Source organism: Gracilinanus agilis, chromosome 5, assembly GCF_016433145.1.
Source record: "Gracilinanus agilis isolate LMUSP501 chromosome 5, AgileGrace, whole genome shotgun sequence".
Lineage (NCBI taxonomy): Eukaryota > Metazoa > Chordata > Mammalia > Didelphimorphia > Didelphidae > Gracilinanus > Gracilinanus agilis.
Genome location: NC_058134.1, coordinates 92,473,266 through 92,494,405, shown reverse-complemented (window position 1 = coordinate 92,494,405; position 21,140 = coordinate 92,473,266). Strand labels below are relative to the sequence as shown.

General features: G+C 39.2%; 1 protein-coding gene across 1 annotated transcript in view; it reads left to right on the top strand.

Moving 5' to 3' along the window:
- DPP6 (dipeptidyl peptidase like 6) overlaps window positions 1-21,140 on the top strand; it is a 993,205-nt gene that overhangs the window by 956,006 nt on the left and 16,059 nt on the right. Inside the window, exons 19-20 of the mRNA XM_044677974.1 lie at window positions 6,694-6,763; window positions 12,664-12,858. Of these exons, the coding sequence (XP_044533909.1) occupies window positions 6,694-6,763; window positions 12,664-12,858 (265 nt within the window). The remainder of the gene's footprint in view (window positions 1-6,693; window positions 6,764-12,663; window positions 12,859-21,140) is intronic.

Below are 21,140 nucleotides of genomic sequence, written 5' to 3'. Positions count from 1 at the left end.
AGTTCATGGTCCTCAGGTTATGAACCCATGTACTAGAATATCCCTTCTGTTATTTTTTATTCACCTTCACCAAAATTAGTCTGTATCTTCTCCCCTCCTTTTCCATATAGATTTTTTCTTAACTCATACCTTCTGTCTTAGAATCAATATTGTGCATTGTTTCAAAACAGAAGAGTGGCCAGGCAATTGGGGTTAAGTGATTTGCCCAGGGTCACACAGCTAGAAATTGTCTGAGGTCATATTTGAACCCAAGACCTCACATCTCTAGGCCTGGCTTTTAATCCATTGAGTCACCTAGGTTCCCCTCCATATATTTTTTCAATACTAAACATCTCTTTTTTTTAAATCATTGGTCCAAGCTATATTTCTGTACTCTTCCATATCCCTATTGTAGCTATGAGTCTCACCCCAGCTATTAATTAACTCCTTGCATTAAGACCTTTGGCCACCATGTTTGTTACCTCTACTTTGTATGTATGTCTAGAGATATCTAAAACTTTGGGATCTACTTCTGACTCTGATATTGGATATTGCCTCCTGGAAATTCCTGGTCTTCTCTTCAGCTAAATTCTCCAGCCTTAGTCTGAGAGAGGGAGAGAGAGAAAAAAATGTATATATGCCTATATATATGTACGTATGTTGTAGTTAAGGCACTCTGCCTTACAAGCTTCTTCTCTCATCCTTCAAGATCTACCTAATATTCCTCCTCTGTGATAACTTTCCCCAGCTCATAAGGATCTCTGACTCCTCTGAACTTCCATGGCATTTTTGCTATCTACTAATTACCTAGAACTTAACATATGCTACATTGTATTGTTATGTATATTCCTAGTTATGTCCTTTATCCTAAAATGAATATAATATAATATTTTCTTTCTTTCTATGCCAGTTAGTCAACAAGCATTTCTTCAGCACCTACTGTGTGCCAGGCACTATCAGTCTCTACCTTAATCTTATGGGGGGAGATAACATGCAAACAACTATGTACAAATAAGCTATATACAGGACAAATAGGAAATAATCAACAGAAGGGAGGTGAAATTTAGCACAATGCTTTTTATATAACTGATGCTCAGTAAATATTCTGATGATGATGTGATAAAAACTTGCAAAAACTGGATTCTACTTCCTAAGGCATTTTTAAATTTTATTTTAGTGTTTTATTTTTTATTTTGTTATTTTAGTAATATTATTTGAATAACATTTTATTTGTTATTTTAATCATATTGTCCTAACAAGCTAGAAAACAAAAAGGATTTTCATATTTGCCCTCAGTTATTCAGTAGATTCAACTAATGAAGAACCACATTCACTAGTCATAGAGTTTTACTGACTTCCTTGAGAATTATATTCTGAAAACTGGCAAGGATCACTGTGCAGTAAGCATTTTCAGTGTACTCTGTGCTCAAAGGAGCCCATGCAGGCCTTTCTTGTAGAGAGCAGGGCATTCTTCTGCTCTCTAGAAGCCCAGGGACAAGGATAGTGAGACATCCCATGACAGATATGCATAGTGACCTTAGAGTTCATTTAATCTAATCCTCTAAATAGCAAAGGCAGAACTAGAACCTGGTTGTCCTGATTACTTTCCACTACTCAATACGTTGCCTTTCCCAATTGATTTCTTGCTCTTTACCAAAGATACCACAGAAGAAAGAAATGATGAAGAGAGAGAACCCTTTTCTTTCCCATTCAGATTAGGGGATGACTTTTGCCCTAAATCATCCACCAAGAATCCTTCAGAATCCAGTTGAGAATTCCTTAGGAACAGTGAAGTCTCATTTCATATCCTAGACACCCATTCTAAGGTCATGAGTGACCTTGAAGAGTAGGAGGGAAATAGCTAACCAAAGATCAACTGACTTTAGTATCTTTGGAATAAAAGATTACACATGTGAACTTCAGCATGCAGAATCAGTCAACCATGAATAAGAAGCCAGGAGACTCATGGAGAAGAGACAGGGGCCATCCCATTGAAGAAGGCTGAGACCTCATCCATACTCACAAACCTCTAACCAGTATTAAGCACACTATCTTGGGTTTTCATTTCCTCGGAACCTAATTTCAGTCAAAAAACTGAATCTGTCCCAATCAGTTCTAGCATTTGGGGGCCTTAAAAGAAGTTTTAACAATAGAGTTTAGACAGGCAAAACCTAAAAAGAGACACTCAGTAGTGAGAGCATAGAGAAATATCGGTAAGAGGAATTGAAGGCAAAGGATCTATTTGTGTCTCAGTCACCAGAGGGGGATGGCTACAATTGTATGTGAGCCATTAGGCCTCAGGTGTGATGGTCAAATCATTACCAAAACAAGGTGAGGGACTGAAGAGGCTGCCTTAGACTTGGAACATTTGATGTGATTTCACCAATGTGCCAACTTCTCTTCCTGGTTGAAGTGTGAGCCACCTGAGTCTTTTGCCTCTTTCACACAGAATCAATTCAAAGGCATGGATCATTAGTTTTATAGGGAGAGATTTGGGGGTGCCCCTCCCATATTAGTTCTTGCCCAGGTGCGTCTAATTGGTTTTCCTTTTCTGACACAATAGCTGGGAAACTCTGTCTAGCAAGGATTTAGTTGTACAAGAATGGGGCATGAAAGCTTCCAGAAAAAAAACAAGTGGAGGATGATGGGACAAAAGCAGGTAGCTCAAAGTGACCTTAGAGGTTTCAGAAAGGTTTCTTTGCCCACCAACAGAATTTTATTTGTTTTGTTTTGTTGGATTATTATAAGGCTTTGATGAAATAGAGAGAAACTCTTAAGGAATCCTTGTCTGGAATCTAAAGCTGTTTTCAGGCCACTGGGCCGGGATTTCCAAGGTCTGCCCTTCGGCTTATCAGTAACAGAAGCAGCCCAGCCCATGTTTTATGGATATTTAAATGATAAAGTCCATCCCCAGCTTTTCTGCTAGTCCCTGGGCCATTGATCCAATTTGCAAGGCATTAGTATTCAACCAGAATAGGTAATTAGACCTTGTGTCAGAAAATGATTGCCAAGCAAACGTGTCTAGCCTGTGGTGAACCTGTATATTAATCATATTGAAAATGCCACTAATTCTGAGTTAATTGCTAGGCCTTTGGTAATCTGGGTTGTGTTTACCGTCAGCAAACAAATGCCAAATTTAAGGAAGAAGGTTTATGTAGTTTTGTTTGGGGAGAAAGAACCCAAGTGGGAGATTTTTTGTCATTGGTCTTTGATTTTTTTCTGGAGGCAGTTTTCACTAGCCTGAGGAGTAGATCCAAAGGACCTTGGATTCTGACAAGGCCCAGCTGGGGCTTCAGAGGCCCATAACCAGACCACCTTCAAGTATCCCTTCCGGCACAGAGAGACAGGCTCTCAATATCCATCCAGCAATTAGCACTGCCATCTTGCTTTGGTCCATAACCGCCCCCCTTGTCTTCTCTTCTCTCTTCCTAGTCCCTATCTCACCCAGGATCTGTTTTCTTCTTTCTCTCCCTTCCAATCCCTTCAAATATTGATTCCCAGCTGGGACACTGACACTGCTGCCTAAGGGGAAAATAACAGAGACGAGAAAATGTTTAATTGTGTGTTGTGCAAGCGATGCATGACAAAGTGACTCATGGAGCCCTCAGGGTTTTCATTTTCTTGCTGCCTGTGATGTTGCTGTTAATAATCCCTCGCATTTGTACATCTTCTCCCTTTTAAAGTGCATCCACAATACATGATCTCTCCGAATCTTCACAAAGAACTCATAGCTTTGGGAGTTCAGGTATATTTATCCCCAGGTTATAGATGAGGAAACTGAACAACAGAAAATGTAAGTGATTTATCCATGGTGAAACAATAAGCCAGTGACAAAGCTGAAGCTAGTTCCCCAGGTCTCCTGATGACTTCCAATCCTTAGCTCCTTCCACCACGCAGCAGGGCCTTACCTTTACATATCACACTCACTTCCTTATTCTGGTTGCTCCCTAAACAGATCCTCTGACTTCTTAACTGGGTCAATCTTATTCAATTCAGCAAGCATTTACTAAGCAATTGAATGCAGTATGAACACTGCAAGATACTTGGGGAGATGTGAAGTCTGGAAAAATATATAGATCCTGACCTCATGGAAATTATGGGCTAGTAGGGAGATAAGATACAAAGACAGGGAGCCATAATTCCCCATAATATATGATAAAGTGCTTTAGGCAGGTATAGAACAAAGTGTTGGAAGAAGGCCTTTATCAATGGAGGTATCTGGAAAGGCCTCATGTAGAAAGTGGAATTTGAATTTGGCTTTAAAGAATGGGTAGGAATTCAGCAGGCAAAAAAGGGAAGAATGTTCAAGAAAATAATATGAGCAGAAGCACAGAGATAGGTACAAGCAGGGCATGTTCAAGAGATAAAGGTTGTTTCAAGGGTGTGCCAAGTACAAGACAAAGACAAGATAGCCCTGGAAAGGTAAGGTAGTGCCAGATTGTGAGGGGCCTGGAGAAGAGTAATATCACCAGAGCTGCATATAAAATTAGTGGACCCTCTTGATTTCCCATGAACCTTTTAAGGCTTCTCTCTCCATACTCCCCCCTTTGGAGACCTCACTCATTTCCATGGATTGAACTATCACCTCTGCCTAAATGACTCCCACATGTGAATCTCTAGCCCTGACCTCTATCCTGAACTTCAGGCTCATACTTCTAACTGCCTACATACTCATATTTCCAACTGCATGACTAATTCATACCCTCAAAACCTAACATGTCTGAAACTGAGCCTATAATCTTTCCCCAAAAACCTTGCTCTTCTGATGTCACTTTTTTCCCAGTAGGACCACCATTTACCCAGTTTCCATTACTCAAAAGATTGTCATTATCTTTATTTTCTCTGTCATCTTCCTCTGTCATCCCCATACTTCAGTCAAATATCAATAATTCTGCTTCTATAATATGTCTCATCTGCCTCTCTTCTCTATTCCTATTACTGCTGTGACCCAGAATCCATTTGGAATAGCCCAGAAGTGGAAACACCCAGCCCCACTGGGAATGCCTACCCCTCTTACCTGACCTCCTCCCTTTATCCTCTGGCCCTGGGCCATCCAGAACCCATCCAAGGTGCAGGAAGCTCAATAGGAGCACCCTCCTGCTCGCCTTCCCTTCACCCAAGTCTCAGGCTACCAAGAATCCATCTCTAGCTCAAAAGTGAACTATATAGCCAGGCCTAATCCTCCCTCCTGCCACCACTTCCTAAAGGTCCTCCCGGTCTTTTCAAATACCCTACCTCTGCCTCTTCCAGAGCCCCCAGCACTATCATCTGATCTACAGGTATAACCTAAGGATCCAAGAGCCTTGCCATCCTCTCAAAGACAAAAAAAAAAAAAAAAAAGCCAACAGTTCTAGCCATTGAGGATCTTGATTTCTAATGAGGGAGATAACACATAAATAAATAGATACACATAAAATATATCTTATATCATTGTAAATGGAAGCTAATCTTAGATGGGAAGGTTAAAGGGACCAGGAAAGGCTTTGAGCTGGGCCTTGAAGCAAACCAAAGATTCCAAGAGGCAGCTATAGGAGAATGGGGAGCATTCCAGGAATGAAGGACAGTGGGTGAATATGCATGGGGACAGGAGATGGGAAGAGCAATATGTACCCAGAAAATTAATATGAAATTAATGCAAAACACATACAAAGTCTTCTGGGCAGTGAGAGATAATAGAAACTAGAGAGATACATACAACCTGGTATTCCTGAAGAAGAAGCCACTTGAGATGAGCCCTGAAGGAAGCTAAGACTTCTATGAGGCTAGCGTAAGTAAAGAATGCATTCTAGTCAGAGAGAGACAACCTGCATAAAGGAGATGGAAGATGGAAGATAGAAGACCATGTAGAGAAGGCAGCAAGTTTAGTTTGGCTGGAATATCAGTAATGCTGGAAGAGAATAATGTAAATGAAATAAGCTTATAAAAGGAGGTTGGAGTCTGATTATTTAAGGACTTGAAAAGAAAAACAAAAGGACTTGCATGAAGGGGACATTAGAGTACTCCTTGAGCTGGGGAGACATAGGCAGAGCTGTGCTTTAGGACTATTGATTATGTGGTTGTGAGACAATAATGGTAATTTCTAGAAAGCTTTGTAAGGCACTTGACAAATATTCCATTTTATCCTCACAACTCTGGGAGATGGTTGTAACTACTATCCCCATTTTACAGATGAGGAAACTGAGGCAGACTGAGATTTAACTGGCTTCCCCAAGGTCTCACAGTTAGTATCTGAGGCTACCTTTGAGTGACTAGCTTCCTAACCCCTGACTGCAGCCAGCTCTCTTCTCTATCCACTGCCTCATAGTAGAAGGTACTACTTCATAAATGTTTGCTGAATGAATGAAAGGTCAGAGCCCCCCCCCAAGTTAAATTCACTTCTAAAGTCCTATTGACTGATACACATGACCAAGAAGCATTCCCTTTTCTACATTAAGCACCTCGTGCAGTCTAACAAAGAAGAATGGCCGGAGTATCAGAAGTCATGGGTTTAAAGTGACACAAATGCTCTTGGACTATGGTAAAGGACAGTCATTTAACATCTCTGAGCCAGTTTTCTCATCCTCAGAATGGGTATAAAGCACAATCTGCCTTTGTAGGACTGTTACAAGGAAAGAGTTTCATCAACTGTAAAGTGCTACATAAATGGGAACTAAGTTTATTATGGATTGGCAATTGATACTAAAATGTGACTATGTTTGTTCTGTTCCTTCCCAGACTTGCCAATGCAGATCTTAAAGCCGGCCACCTTCACTGACACTGCCCACTATCCTCTGCTCCTGGTGGTGTAAGTATGACCTCCCTTTTTCTTGTGTTAACTGTTGTAAGAGAGAGCATGAGGTATGACCATGAAAATGCCAGGAGTCAGGCACAATCTTCTGATTCATCTAGAGGTCTCTTCTGCCAGCACTTAAGAGTCCTTGCACAATGGAAAGGCTAAGCCTTTCTTAGTCTCTTCCCCTGACAATTTTTCTGCCTTACTCTTAACTGGGAGCAGTGCTACTATGTCAAAGATGAAGGAGAATTTGATCTAGTAAAGTCACTGAAGGGGAAAGAGCACTCCTGCCCAGTCGCTGTAAACCCAGAGAACAAAATTCAGGATGTTCCTGGTCTGCTTTGGGCTCTATCCAAAAGGGCTTAATTACTGAAGTACTAAAAGGACTTTATTCTGGGATAACCTCCCCTCTAAGGCAGTCTCACAGCATGGCCCCAAGAACAGAGTTTTAGTTTCAATGAAGAATTAACCCAGTTTCCTAACATTCTTGATTGGTTTAAAACCTCCTCTTCTTCCTCCTTTTTATTCAGATGATTCTCATAGATGCTAATGGCCTCTCTGATTCTCCAGACAAATGGTTTTTAACCTTGATCTCTAGGTTATAAGTCCCCCAGAGGGTTTCCAGTGATGGGAGTAAGGAAAGAAGGCCTCTCCAAATGCTTGTCAAATTCCCAGAAAAGTCATTTTCCTTCACTTTTCTTTCTAAAGTAAATGCTATGAGACTTCATTCAAAGACTACCTCTGGGTATACTGACAGTCAAATCCCATCCTTTATGATATGACAACTAAATACAGAAAAAGGTTGGAAAAAACACTTTTAGCTCATTTTCCTTCTCATATTTTCTTTGCTGTGAATCTAAACTGAATATCAATGGTGTCCTAAAAGGAGACTAAAATAGAAAGGGACTGTTTTTTAAATGATGAAATTCAAATATAATGAAGACCACAATAATACTAATACAAATATGTCCCTTTACACACAATAACACAATGATAATTCAATACAACAGTACAAATATGCCCCTTTAAACTTTTAGTTGTGCATATGTAGTAAAAGAGTTCTAGTAAAGTTCCTTAAATTCTCTGGGTCTCATGGGTGTCTAGAAGAGATGGGACTAGAAAGGGCTTTAACTAGCATGGAGCCAACCAGGCTTTGACAGAGGGAACCAACACCCAAGAGTACTATTGGTTCTTTGTTCCTGGGTCTTCCCTAGAGGCCCTCCAGTGGTATGGGGCACAACTTCTTATCCGCTATTCTCAGGATCCTGATGTCCTTGGTACTCTTTTCTAGGAATGCCTTTACCCTTTTTAAAAATCCATTCCTTCTGTCAGAATCAATACTAAAAATAAGTTCCAAGGTAGAAGAGCAATAAAAGCGAGGCAGTTGAGGTTAAGTGACTTGCCCAGGGTAACACACACACACACAGCTAGGAAGTATCTGAGGTCAGATTTGCCACCTTTACTTTTGACTCCATCTGAAGTAAGAGACTCTCTCAAGAATTACAACTGTGGTAGAAAGGTCTTCTTTACCACCATATTCTATTGTCTCAGTGGTTGGACTGTCCTCTGGGTTGCTAAAACCAATCTCCCATTACTACTCCTCAATTTAATTTGTCCTAGGCACAATTTTGATTAATTACAGCTTTAGAATTCCAAGATCCTTTCAGCTACAAAATCTGTGACTCCTTCTTAGAATGATATAATATTTTCTTGAGTGCTTTAAAGGGTAGGAAAAGGAATGACTATGCTTAATCTAGAAGAATCTGGAAGAATTCAAGCGTCTTGTAGACCAGGCACAGGCTGTTTGGCAATAACAGAAAGATACCAATGGACTAACTACCTATCTCTCCAATAACTGGAGTAAAGACTTATAAAGATTGAGTAAAGGATTTAGATAGATAGATTTTAGGGCATAATATGAGAATTTGTTTCTCTTGGATAAGCATAATTATTATAATTTATTACATATTTATAACAAATAATATTCATCATATTACTATTAACATTATGTATTTTTAAGGATAATTTTTAAAAAGACTGAATAAAGGAGCAACTAGATGGCTCATTGGAGGGAAAGCCAGGAAGTCTTGGGTTCAAATCTGGCCTCAGATACTTCCTAGGCAAGTCACTTAACCCCCCCATTGCCTGGCTCTTACCACTCTTCTGCCATGGAATTGATATTTAATATTAATTTTAAGACAATGTAAGGGTTTAAAAAATAAGAATGAGTAAGCAAAGAGCAGAACAGGATGAGAAGCCAAGGTATGGTCAGGGAGCCAGTTCCTTCCTGCTCCACCTATTCCCAAGGCTTTTTCTTCCCTGGCCCTGGCTCCTGATCAAGTTGGGAAGCTCATCTTTTTCTGGGGCTTTTTTTATTATTCCTCTACAGATATTTGGCAACCCTAAAGTGAGTTGCAACCCAAGACTGGGAAGCAGTATCATTAAAGAAGGCAAGCATTGATCCATTCTGTAGTATACAGAATTGGGGTGATATAGTTTTTTCTAGCTTTGGCTGAGTTCCAAAAGCTGTTAGAGGTTTGGAATCTTGAGGAAAAGGCAGTTGTCTGGGTCTTCCATGGAGGGAGGTTGTGAATGAGCCGAGCTGCTTTGATTACCTAGCCTTAATATTGAAATTTAGCCTAGCTTTGACATATTTACTTAAGAAATTATTATTTTAGATAAACTCTTTATATCTTCCTTTCCTAATACCATCCCTGCCTTCCCTCCCTTACCTTATATGTCTGTGGAGTTAATAAGGAGAGTAATTAGAGAGGAGTTAAATCTGTGAAGAGTTACCTAATTGACAGCATTAGTTATAGTTAGTCAGTCATCATTTATTCCCTTTAGATAGCAATAGCACTTTGTAAAGCTGAGTTTAAAGGCAGGTCCTTACTCAGACTCCATCTTTACTTCCCTTCCCCCACCTGAGGTTCCTGAGACAACTGATAGGGCTTTCCTTTGATCCACCTTCCTAACAAACATCCTTCAAACAAAATAAACCCTTTTGTGTTTCAACAGTCCTATTAGTGTAATTTGTCTGTTAGTTATCAAGAGGGAAGAAGAGGGAAAGAGACAACATACTCTGGGCTTAGAGGAAGCTGGGGTATCCATCTTGAAGGAAGGTGTTACTTCAAAACAAGTCCCTTCCTGTGAAATTAACTAAAGCCTGTTAGTTAATTTCAGTCTAGTCTATTTCCCTCAGCTTGTGTTTGAGTCTAAGTCCCAGTCTGTAAGCCTGCTGTGTTTGTCTGTTTAGTTTAATTTCTCTTCTCCCTAAAAGATCTGTTTCCTTCTGTGTTATACTCCTGACTTCAGTCCTATTATACCCTGAATCTCCTTTAATTCCAGCCTACCTGTAACCTAGATTACACACTTATCAAGTCTCCAACATTCTCCTTTCATTTCCTTTATCCCAAATACCTTTCCTCAAATTACCCACATTTCAATTCTTCTGATATCAGTATTAGAAAGATTTACAGTATTCCACAAATTAATAGTAGCTAACATTTATATAGCTATTTACGTATTTGTGTCCTTGTAATAACCCTGTGAGATAGATGCTCTTATTAACCCCATTTCACAAATGATGAAACTTGAGCCAAGAGAAGTCAGATGAGGTACCCAAGATCACACGGTTTTTAAGTGTCTGAGACAGAATTGGAACTTCCTCCTTACTCCCAAGTCCAGCTCCTGCACTCCCTGGCACCCTCAAACTGGAAAGGTTATTCATAGATTATCTATCCCAGGCCTTTCATTTTACAAATGAGGAAAACTCAGCCAAAAAATGTTATGTGATTAGCTTAAGTCCCCAGAGGTGGCCCTGAAACCTCCCCTTTCCACTCTGGATTTACTGGAGGAGGTAGGAAGGCTACAACACAAACCCAACCACAAGACAGCAGTCCAACTCTACGTCACTAAGCCAACAAGCACCTTCAGGGACTCAGAAGTGGTTTTTATCCAGATTTTCCTTCTGGGCCAGCCACAGAATGGTTATAATTATGGACTCATTTGACACATCATTCATTTCATTTTAAAGGAGAAAAGAAGGGGAAACTGAGGCAATCTAGCTCCTTAAAAATAATCATGATTTTTAAATGCCATTGTCCTTGAAGCTACCTTCAAGCAAAGACTTAAATACTGCCAGCATCCTATCTATCCAATTACCTATGAGGGAACTTAATTTCATTACAGGAGGTGCTTGAGAGAGAGCAGAGCTCATCAAACTAACAGGCACTTGATTAGACATAATCTAAAAAATCTGCCGGCCAGCACACTTAGTGAGGAGGTCCAAATGAGAAATGCTGTTAGAAGTGAATTTTTTGTAATGACCTAAATGGATGACAAGTGTTTGATTTTCAAATAGGAGAATTCTCCTCCTCTCCTGATCTTGTACCCCAACTGGTCACTCAGCTGTCACTTTTCTTCACAGTTGGTTATTGAATATCTCTCAGTTGGATGGGAGATGTGGGCAAGGATAATCTTGGCACCACAGGCTTGGTTTGGAAGCAACATCTGAGAGGAACCTGGAAAGACCCTTTGCCCCCCCCAAAAAAAATGCCTGTTCCCAAGTGACATATTACTGACCACAAAATGACAGAATTAGAAGGAAACTTAGAGATAATTCTCATTCAGCAGTTCTTAAAGGACAGTCTGCAGAACCCTGTGAGAACCTTCCAGGAAGTCCATAAGGTCAAAACCATTCTTGCAAGAATACTAAGATGTTATTAGCCTATTAAGGTACTCTTCCCTATCCCAACTACAAATCTACATGATGCCAAATTTCTTTCCTATACTTCAATCAAAATATCATATTGTAACAGATTGAATGCAGAAAGAAATATAAGAATCCAATTGCCTTCTATTAATTCAGACATTAAATCAATCTGCAACAACAAAAAACATATAACAATATTACTCCTCTCATTTAATTATTTTGCCTTAGAAAATATGGTTAATCTTCACTAAAATGTCATTAATCTTAGCGTTAGTGGATTTATTATTGTAATCTTAATGAATTAAAACTCTATGGGGTCCTTGATAATTTTGAAGAGTGTAAGGAGGTCGTAAGACCAAAAACTTTTGAGAATCACTCATCTAGTACAACTCTCTCTTTTTACAAAAGAGGAAACTAAGGCCCAGAGAAAAAAGGTCTGAATTCCATTGTTATTGATCTTAATTCCTCTCAATTAATGTAAGACTCCTTTTAAATCCTACAAAGCCCTGATCTGTTGTCCTTAACACATCTTGTGCAAATTCATTGAGCAAGCCTTTCCTTCCCAGTATGGGTTACCTTGAGAACAAGTTGGCATAGGGGAACAGGCAGTATAGCAGGGAACACTGATTGAGATGGGAGTATCTCTGTCAGAAACTCTGAACTAGGGGACAAAGAACATGAAGATACTGAAGTTTTTAGGGAGTGATAAAGGTACCTATCATAGGATCATGACTTTAGAGTTAGAGGAGACTTAGGCCATAACGGTGAAATTTGAGGTCATCTAGGAAACTTAACAGACATAGAGTTCAAACTCCCCATTTTACAGAGGAGGGACCTAAGGCCCAAAGAACTTAAGTGACATGTCCAGGGTCACAGAGCTGGTATTTAACTGAGGCAGGATTTGAACTCAAGTCTTTCTGCTCCAAGTCCAGAATTCTCTCTTTTGTAAGATATTTCCTCTTGAGTTAGAGGGAAAGTTTTCTTTAAGTTGAGCTTTAAGCATCATATTGCTATCTCCCTGTACCATATCAGCAGACAAGGGAAAAAATCAGGGGTCTCCTTAGGGATGGGGAGAATTCTTTTCCACTAGCATCAGAAAAGAGAACTGATTAACTGCTGCCTAAAACCTCTGACTTTGTGGGTGTCATCAGTCTTTTAGGCACTCAGTCCTTCCTCTAACCCATGTTCTCTTTTTCAGTGATGGCACACCAGGGAGCCAGAGTGTGACTGAAAAGTTTGAGGTCAACTGGGAAACTGTCATGGTCAGCAGTCATGGTGCCATCGTGGTGAAGTTTGATGGTCGTGGTAGTGGCTTCCAAGGCACCAAGCTCCTCCATGAAGTGAAGAGAAAACTGGGCTCCCTGGAAGAGAAAGACCAAATGAAGGCTGTGGGGTGAGAGCCCAATACCTTGTGAATTGAATTGAATTGGGAAAGGTAATAGGGCAAAGCATTTCAATGGCATAAGATTGGGCACACCACACAGGGAGCCACATCTAGGTCCTAGACATAGTTGTGCATATTTGGATACATAATTTGCATGAATTTTCAATATGCCTGCACAGATTTTGCAGGCAAGACTCAGACAATTTTCAAGGTAAAATATCTTTGTTTTTCCCCTAAAAATTCTTGCTCCTGTAGCTACCCTAACACATTCTCTCTCTCTCTCTCTCTCTCTCTCTCTCTCTCTCTCTCTCTCTCGCTCTCGCTCTCGCTCTCGCTCTCGCTCTCGCTCTCTGTCTCGCTCTCTCTGTCTCTCTCTTTCTCTTTTTCTTTCTTTTTTTCTCGGGAAAGACCTATACTTAGTGGAAATACTGCTTGGAAAAAGAGCCACAAAAGAAAAATAAATAATTGTGAGACATATAGGAAGAGAACCAAGGGAAAATAATATCATGAAAATACAGAGAGGAGAGAATACCTAGGAAGAGAATGTAGTAAATTTGTAATTTCCTTAAGAGAAATTTTTAAAAATTGAAGATTAAAAAAACCCCATAAGATTCATCAGTTAAAAGACTATTGATAACTTGGGAGAGAGTCATTTCAGTTAAGTGATAAGGTTGGAAGTCAGATTACAAAAGGTTTCAAAGCAAATGAGAGAAGTGGAGGCCCTGACTGGAGGCAGCATTTTCAAGAAGAAATGTGGGGGCAGCTAGGTTGCACAGTAGATAGAATGCCAGGCATAGAGTCAGGAGAACCTGAGATCAAATCTGAACTCAGACACTAGGGGTAGTGTCCTGGGAAGGCAATTTAATCCTGTTTCCTAGCCCTTGCCCTTCTGTCTTAGAGTTGTTACCAAGACAGAAAGTAAGGGTTTAAAAAAAAAAGAAGAAGAAGAAATGTAAGCTAATAGCCTAAGCGATGTGAAATAGATAGAAATATGAAAAAGGAGATATATAGTTATAGATATATATGGAGAGAGAATACATATTTATAGAATAATATGAGGATAGATAAAGGACAACTGAAGGTATGGTGGGTTCTAGCGAGAGTTTTTAAGGATGGGGAAACTTGGACATTTTTTGTAAACAGCAGGGAAGAGACCAATACCTAAATAAAAATTAGAGATAAGAGAGGACACTCTGATATAGAAGGCAGGAGGGGCTCCAATCAAGTGTGTTTTTAGAGGGCTTGATCTTAGCAAGGACTGTGGCTTCATTAGATGGAGATAAAAGAGGTTAGAGAAGGGAATAGTATCATAGGGATATACAAGATGAGGAGCAGGTAAAAAGAGAGAACTCCCTGGCAAGGGACCTCATTTTTTTTCAATAAATAGACACCAGATTATAAAGGGCCCTAAACGCCAACCTAAGGAGTTTGTCTTTTATTCAGGAACCAATGGGTATGCTTTAAAATTTTTGCACAGAGGAGAGATGCTATCAGACCTATGCATTCAGAAGACTAATCTAACATCCATATATGAGATAGACTGAAGTGAGGAAATAATGGAAATGGGGAGAATAGTTAGGAAGGATATTGAAACAGACTAGTCAAGAAGTAATGAGAGACCTATACTAGTGAAGAAAAAAGAGACCAAAGAATATCCAGATAAGGGTAGCTTTCTGCCCCACAATCACCCCCATGCTCATTCCTGCTTTCCTGTGTTCACTTGTGTTTTCTTCCTCACCTATATTCTCCCTATCATTTACCTATATAATTCCTCTCTATCCTTTAAGACCCCACTTAAGTCTTAAGTGCAGACTACTTCAGCCCTGTCGGGCCCTCCTTCTTCTAAAGTCCTACAGAATTTGGATTCTGAACCACACTATTCAGCAATTCATTTTTCAGTGTGTGTTCATATTCGGTCCCCAATTAGATTACAAGTTCATTGAGGGCAAGAATCACAGTGCCTACAATGGAGTTCATCAAACAGTATGCATTCATTAAAAATATTTTTGCTAGATTAATTCAAGCCAAGACTCTGCCATCCAGTGCCAAGGACAAGATTATAATGCTTACTTTAAACATATACTATTATAACCTTGAGACACTGGTGTCAATTTTTTAAACAGCCTTCAGTGTCAGTAATGATTAAATTCAGTCCAGAAAACACAGCTAAAATATAGTTATAGAGAGCACAGCTGGGTAGAGTTGAGAGCAACAGGATAATAACAATATTTTGTACTGAAATAACAGCTCTTCACAGATCTCAAAGCACTTTGCAAATGAGTATCATTATCTGGATTTTTTTTAAGATCAGGAAATGAGAGAGTCCCTGGAAGCATAGATGATGGGACTCCCAAGGGTATGATGCTTCCTACTGAGTCAATGATAGGGTCAAGAATACAATCCAGGATTACTTGTGAGGTAGAATAGAGCCTAGGACTGACTCAATAAGTTCCAAGGGCTCCCCAGACTCTTACAACTTTCTATAGCAAATACATGTGATATCTTCCTCTCAAATAGTATCCACATGTAGACCAAACATCCAGATGAAAAGTAATGAAAAAAAAAGTCTAACAACCACAAGCTGTATGTTCCCAGAAGTATTTCTAAATAGCTAGAATTTCAATTGTTGAGAGAAGACATCTGAATCATTCAGTATTTCAACTGTTCTGAATTTCTGAATTTCAGTTTCTGAATCATTCTGAATTCTCTATTTCAGTCAGCTGAATCATTCCTTTTTTTAAAAAAAAAATCTGGAATCTAGGACAGTAATCATTTAGACCCATCTATGGTCTCCCAAAGAATGTGTACAGCCTTGTGGTTGTTGGTATACTATATACTTGCACACGAATGTTCAGTCCCAAGACTAGGAGTGATAATGAAAGCTATGTCAAGTCATGCCCCACTCTTCTTTAGAAAGAGAAGGAAGAATCTACTTTGCATGTGACTTTATGAGCACAAAACCATAATTAGGCATCCATTGTGTACCCTGCAGGACTAGGAGAAGGGATTTATGCACCTTAAAAAGGCTTGAAATTCATGTGTTCTTGCATTTCATAAATGAATCTTCATATTTTAGTATCTTAAGAAAGCTTTGAGCCTTAGAATAGGTCCTCCACCATACCCTCTTACATGATATAATCTAGAACAGTGATTCCCAACGTGGGAGCTACCGCCCCCGGTGGGTGCTGCAGCGATCCAGGAGGGCAGTGATGGCCAAAGGTGCATTTATCTTTCCTATTAATTGCTATTAAAATTTTTTTAATTAATTCCCAGGGGGCTAAGCAATATTTTTTTCTGGAAAGGGGGCAGTAGGCCAAAAAAGTTTGGGAACCACTGATCTAGAACCATGGTGGTGAACCTATGGCATGCATGCCAGAGGGGGCACTCGGAGCCCTCTCTGTGGGCACACCAGCCATTGCCCCAGCACAGAGCTTGCCAGAGTTCATTGCTAGAAAGCCAGAGGAACAGGGGAGCCAGGCTGTTCCCTTCTCCCTCACCACACACATCCTTGAGGACATCACCCACCCATCTAAAAGGTTTGCCATCACTGGTCTAGGATAATGTACCTCCCTTTGTCTATCTCCAGTATTGGCTCTGTTGCCCAGGATCATACTAGATGCTAAGGTGACTACGACAGCAAATAACCTCAACATACCTTAACCTTAACCTCAACATACCTGCCATCTGATTGAGAAGTGAATATTGACATATTTAGAAAAATTAGAGTACACAGGAATATAAAACCAAGGGCAAAACTGTATGGCCCAGCTTGTGAATATTATTGTTATTCAATCATTTCAATTGCATTCATCTGATTTGGGGTTTTCTTGGCAACAATACTCAAATATTTCACTGTTCCTTCTCCAGCTATTTTTTATAGCTGAGAAACCTGAGGCAAACAGGGTTAAGTGACTCATCTAGGATCACAAAGCTAGTGTTTTCAGCCAGATTTGGACTTAGGTGTTCCTGACTTCAAGTCCGGGAGCTACCTAGATGCTCGAGATGACAGAAACAGGAGAAATCAATACAGAGTAAAATAGTCTAAGTAATTTTTGAAACCTTTCCTTCAATTATCTCACTTGAGTAGGTGGGAATGGAATCTACAGGGTTAAGTTTGAGAAGCAAAAGTGTCTAGAAAAGGGATCTTCTCTGAAGGTTTGAGTTGTACGTTATGTAAATACATGTAGAGTCTCCACTAGCCATTGAGCTTCCATTGATTCCATTAGGTCAAAAGGATTCTTGCTAGAGAAATGAGGAGAATGTATGTTGAAATGAAGCTATTTTAGGCATATTAGTCTAATTTCCTAATTTGTTTGGATTTCTAAAATTTTATTTGCAGCTGGGTCACCTAATTATCTTTAGGAATACCTGCACATTTTTTTCAAAGCCCAAATGCAGAAATCAGCCCATTTGCAGAGGGACTGGCCCAAATGCTACACTTGGCAGATGTGGGTGCCAAGAATTACTCAAGTGACAGTTTTAAGAATACTGGCACAGTGGAAACTACTAAGTGGAGTTCTGACTCCAAAGTCAGAAAGCTCAAATTCTGCCTCTGACACCGACTACTTTTGGAACCCTGAGCATTTCACTTCACCTCACTCTGCCTTAGTTTCCATATTTGTAAAATGAAGATAATAAGAGCACCTACTTCTTGTTGTAAGGATCAAATGAGCTAACCTGCAAACTGCTGGTGCAACTCTTAAAGAAATCTATAAAAACTGAATATTATTAGTTATTTTTAAGTGGAATAAGGAAGGAAGGAAACAAGCATTTATTAAGTTCTTATTATGTTCCAGGTACTCTCATCTGACTCTCACAACAACCCTGAAAAGTAGGTGCTATCATTTTCCCCATTTTGCACTTGAAGAAATTAAGGCACAGGTTAAATGACATATGCAGGGTCACACAGCCAGTATGAACTCAGATCTTTCTGACTCCTTGCCCAGGGCCATCTCACTAACTCTCAGTAATAAGCAATCTTGGCCCTGATGAAACATACTTTCCCTCTCTGAATTGAGCCTTAGGAGAAACGGGGTGTAGAAAGCTACAGATAGTGTCAGACTTGGTTACTTTGTTCAGTATTTTGTTACAAAGGAAGGTTCACTAGTGGAGGCAAGGAGGAGATGGAAACAGAAATGTCAGTAGTATCATGACATGTAGTATTAATTGTAAAAGGTATTTAACAAACCTTTTTTGAATAGTGAGGATGGCAGGCAAGCTAGATGGCTCAGTGGATTGAGAGCCAAGCCTACAAATGAGAGGTCCTGGGTTCAAATGTGACTTCAGGCACTTCCTGGCTGTGTGGCTTTAGGCAAGTTATTTAACCCCTATTACCTAGCCCTTACCACTCCTCTGTCTTGGAACCAATACACAGTGTTGCTTCTAAGACATCAATTTAGGATTTAAAAAAAAAAGGATAACGATAGCCTGACTTATTGAAAGACAATCATTTTAGGACATAAACTATACATACTGTATTACTGTTCCCAAGTGATGTTTCTGCTAGACCCACTATAATGAACAGTAAAGATCATTTACCATATTAAATTCATATATGCAAAAGATACTTTTAATTACTTGAAAGTTCTCATTAAGTTAGCTAAATGTTCCCCTCGAAATCTAATTTACAGTATTTATTTACTTAGCCTTTTTTTTCAGAGAAAATTCAAAGATAAATTTCAGTGCAATCCCCCTCTGAATGATCAATTCCAAATTAGTATGATCAGAATTAATGAAGTTTATTTTTAAACCCTTACCATGTGTCTTAGAACCGATACTAAGAATTGATTCCAAGGCAGAAGAGCAGATAGAGCTAGGCAATTAGGGCTAAGTGACTTGCCCAGGGTCACAGAGTTAGGAAGTGTCTGAAGCCAAATTTAAACCCAGGACCTCTCATTCCTGGCCTGGCTCTCTATCCATTGAGCCACCCACCTAACCCAGAATTAATGAGGTTTAACTAAATATGTTTCTAATAGCTTAAATTTGAATGGCACATCTATATTTTTAAAGTATTTTCACATCTATTATCTCATTTTACTCTTGCAGTGTTTGTGATTTTTATTTGACAGATGAACAGACTGAGACCCACAATAAGTGTAACTTACCCAGGACAGGAGCCAGGACAAGAAATCAAGCCTTTTGACTCAACTAGATTATAAGGTCTTGGATAGCAGAAAATGAATTCTCTTACATCTTTGTGTCATCCTCGTAGCTCCCACAGTAACATTTATTAATTAATTCTTTCATCAAGCAATTAATAAATGCTTATCGTGTTCAGAGCTAGGCACTGGGGATATAGAAAAATTAGATAAGATACCATTCCACAGATTCCATCAGTAATAGGGAGATGCCCCAAACGTAGCTGGCTATAATATGGAAGATTATGAGATGAGACAATTGGAGAAATCTAAGCAAAGTGTTCTTTTAAGGAAAGGTTATTACTAATGGAGGGGATTGATAAGACTCCATCATGAGAGGAGAGGAGATTAAAGTCCTAGCACTCTTTGCACAGAGCAAATGATCAAAATATATTTGTTGATATTTATCATTTTTCTTTTCTCTCCCAAACCCACAACCTCTTTCTAACTTCCCTCTTTCTATTGAGAAACCAATATACTTCCAGGTAGGTAGATTGGCAACCTCACAGTTGCAACCTAGACTCTTTATTCTCTTCTATTGCTTTATCCCATTAGAAAGTCTCAGAATTTTAGAGTTGCTATGAAATAAATGAAAGAAAAGCATTTAATAAGTCCTTAACAATGTGCCAAGTATCATGCTAAATGCTAAGGATACAAATTAAAAAATAATCATAGCCCCTTCCTTCAAGGAGCTTAAATTCTGTTATGATTAAAATTATCTCAAGAGACTGATTTGGAGTAAGAGATATTGATTATATCAGATTTATTGGTTAGGCCAGCATTATAATTGATAAAGTAACATAGGAAGTTTCCATGGGCCTCTTGAAAGACCAGAGACCCAAGAGCTGGGTCAGGCAACTTGATAAATAGTTTTAGGAGGTCATTATTCAGGTCCTCCCTTGAATACCCCAAGATATTTCTAATTGGTACATAACTTATTAAGAAGTAGTCTATCAAACCATGTATCTCTCCTCATCTTCGTTAGGGACAGATGAGTGGTTTCTCACTTACACAGGAAAAGAACCCTTCTCTGCTTCATTTATTAATGAAATTCTGTTTCAAAAGAAGCTATACTTTGGGATTCCTAAGGACAGAGAAAATACAAAAGTAGTAGACTCAGACACAGAAATGCACAATAATTCTCCCTAATACACAAGGATTGATTGAGGGCCTTTCTACTCTAAAGCCCTGTTATAAAAATAATTCAGAATACGAAAAATAAACTCTCCCATTTCTAATAAGAGGAAACATATGTAGGATGAATAGTGATTAGGAAAGGATATTCTGATTTTTAAAAAAAATCTATTTCACCAACAATAAGCATAAATCATAAGCTTGTTTTTCTTTAGTAAAAAGTTGACAAAGAGTCAATAAGCAGGATACATTCCACATTTACTTACCATATTGGATATGCCAGATATTTCTCCCATTCTATTCTCTCCCATATATGCAAAGCTCCCCCAATTGTTGTAGCTATTATTTGCCTCTCCTTGGTTCTCTGTGTAATGTGTGGTTGAAAAATTGCTGAAGTTTTCCTGTGGGGCTTCAGGGAAGTAAGCTGATATAAACATTGACAAAATTAATTTGACTATGCCTTCAGAAGTAGATTGTGGGAATGGGGCAAAGGACAGGAAGATGTGTTACAGTAGAATTCTAACTATTTTAATCTCAGGGTTATTTTGGCTGGTGAAATGACCAGAGAGTGGCCTGAATTGTGGCTAGAATCTGTAATGAGCGACTGTATTTAGAAGCAAGCTCAACATCTTTCTCACTCATACCTGAAAGGAATCGCCAGAATAATATTCCCAACTACTGGTAATCCAGCTTCTGCTTGAAGATCCCCCCAATGAATGGGAATTTACCACTTTCTGAAGTAGTGCAACCATCTTTGAGTAATTCACATTCTTTTTTTTTTTTAACTAAAATTTGGCCTTTATTGACTTTTCTTTTTTATTTTTATTTTGAATATTTCCCCATAGTTACATGTTTCATGTTCTTTCCCTCTCCCCAAAACCCCCCTAACCCGCCTTAGCTGATGCACAATTCCACTGGGTTTTACTAGTAATTCACATTCTTAGAAAGATTCTCCTAATAACAGTTGTCCAAGTCTTATCAAGAGCACCTTCACAACATCTCTCATCTATACCTTCTCCT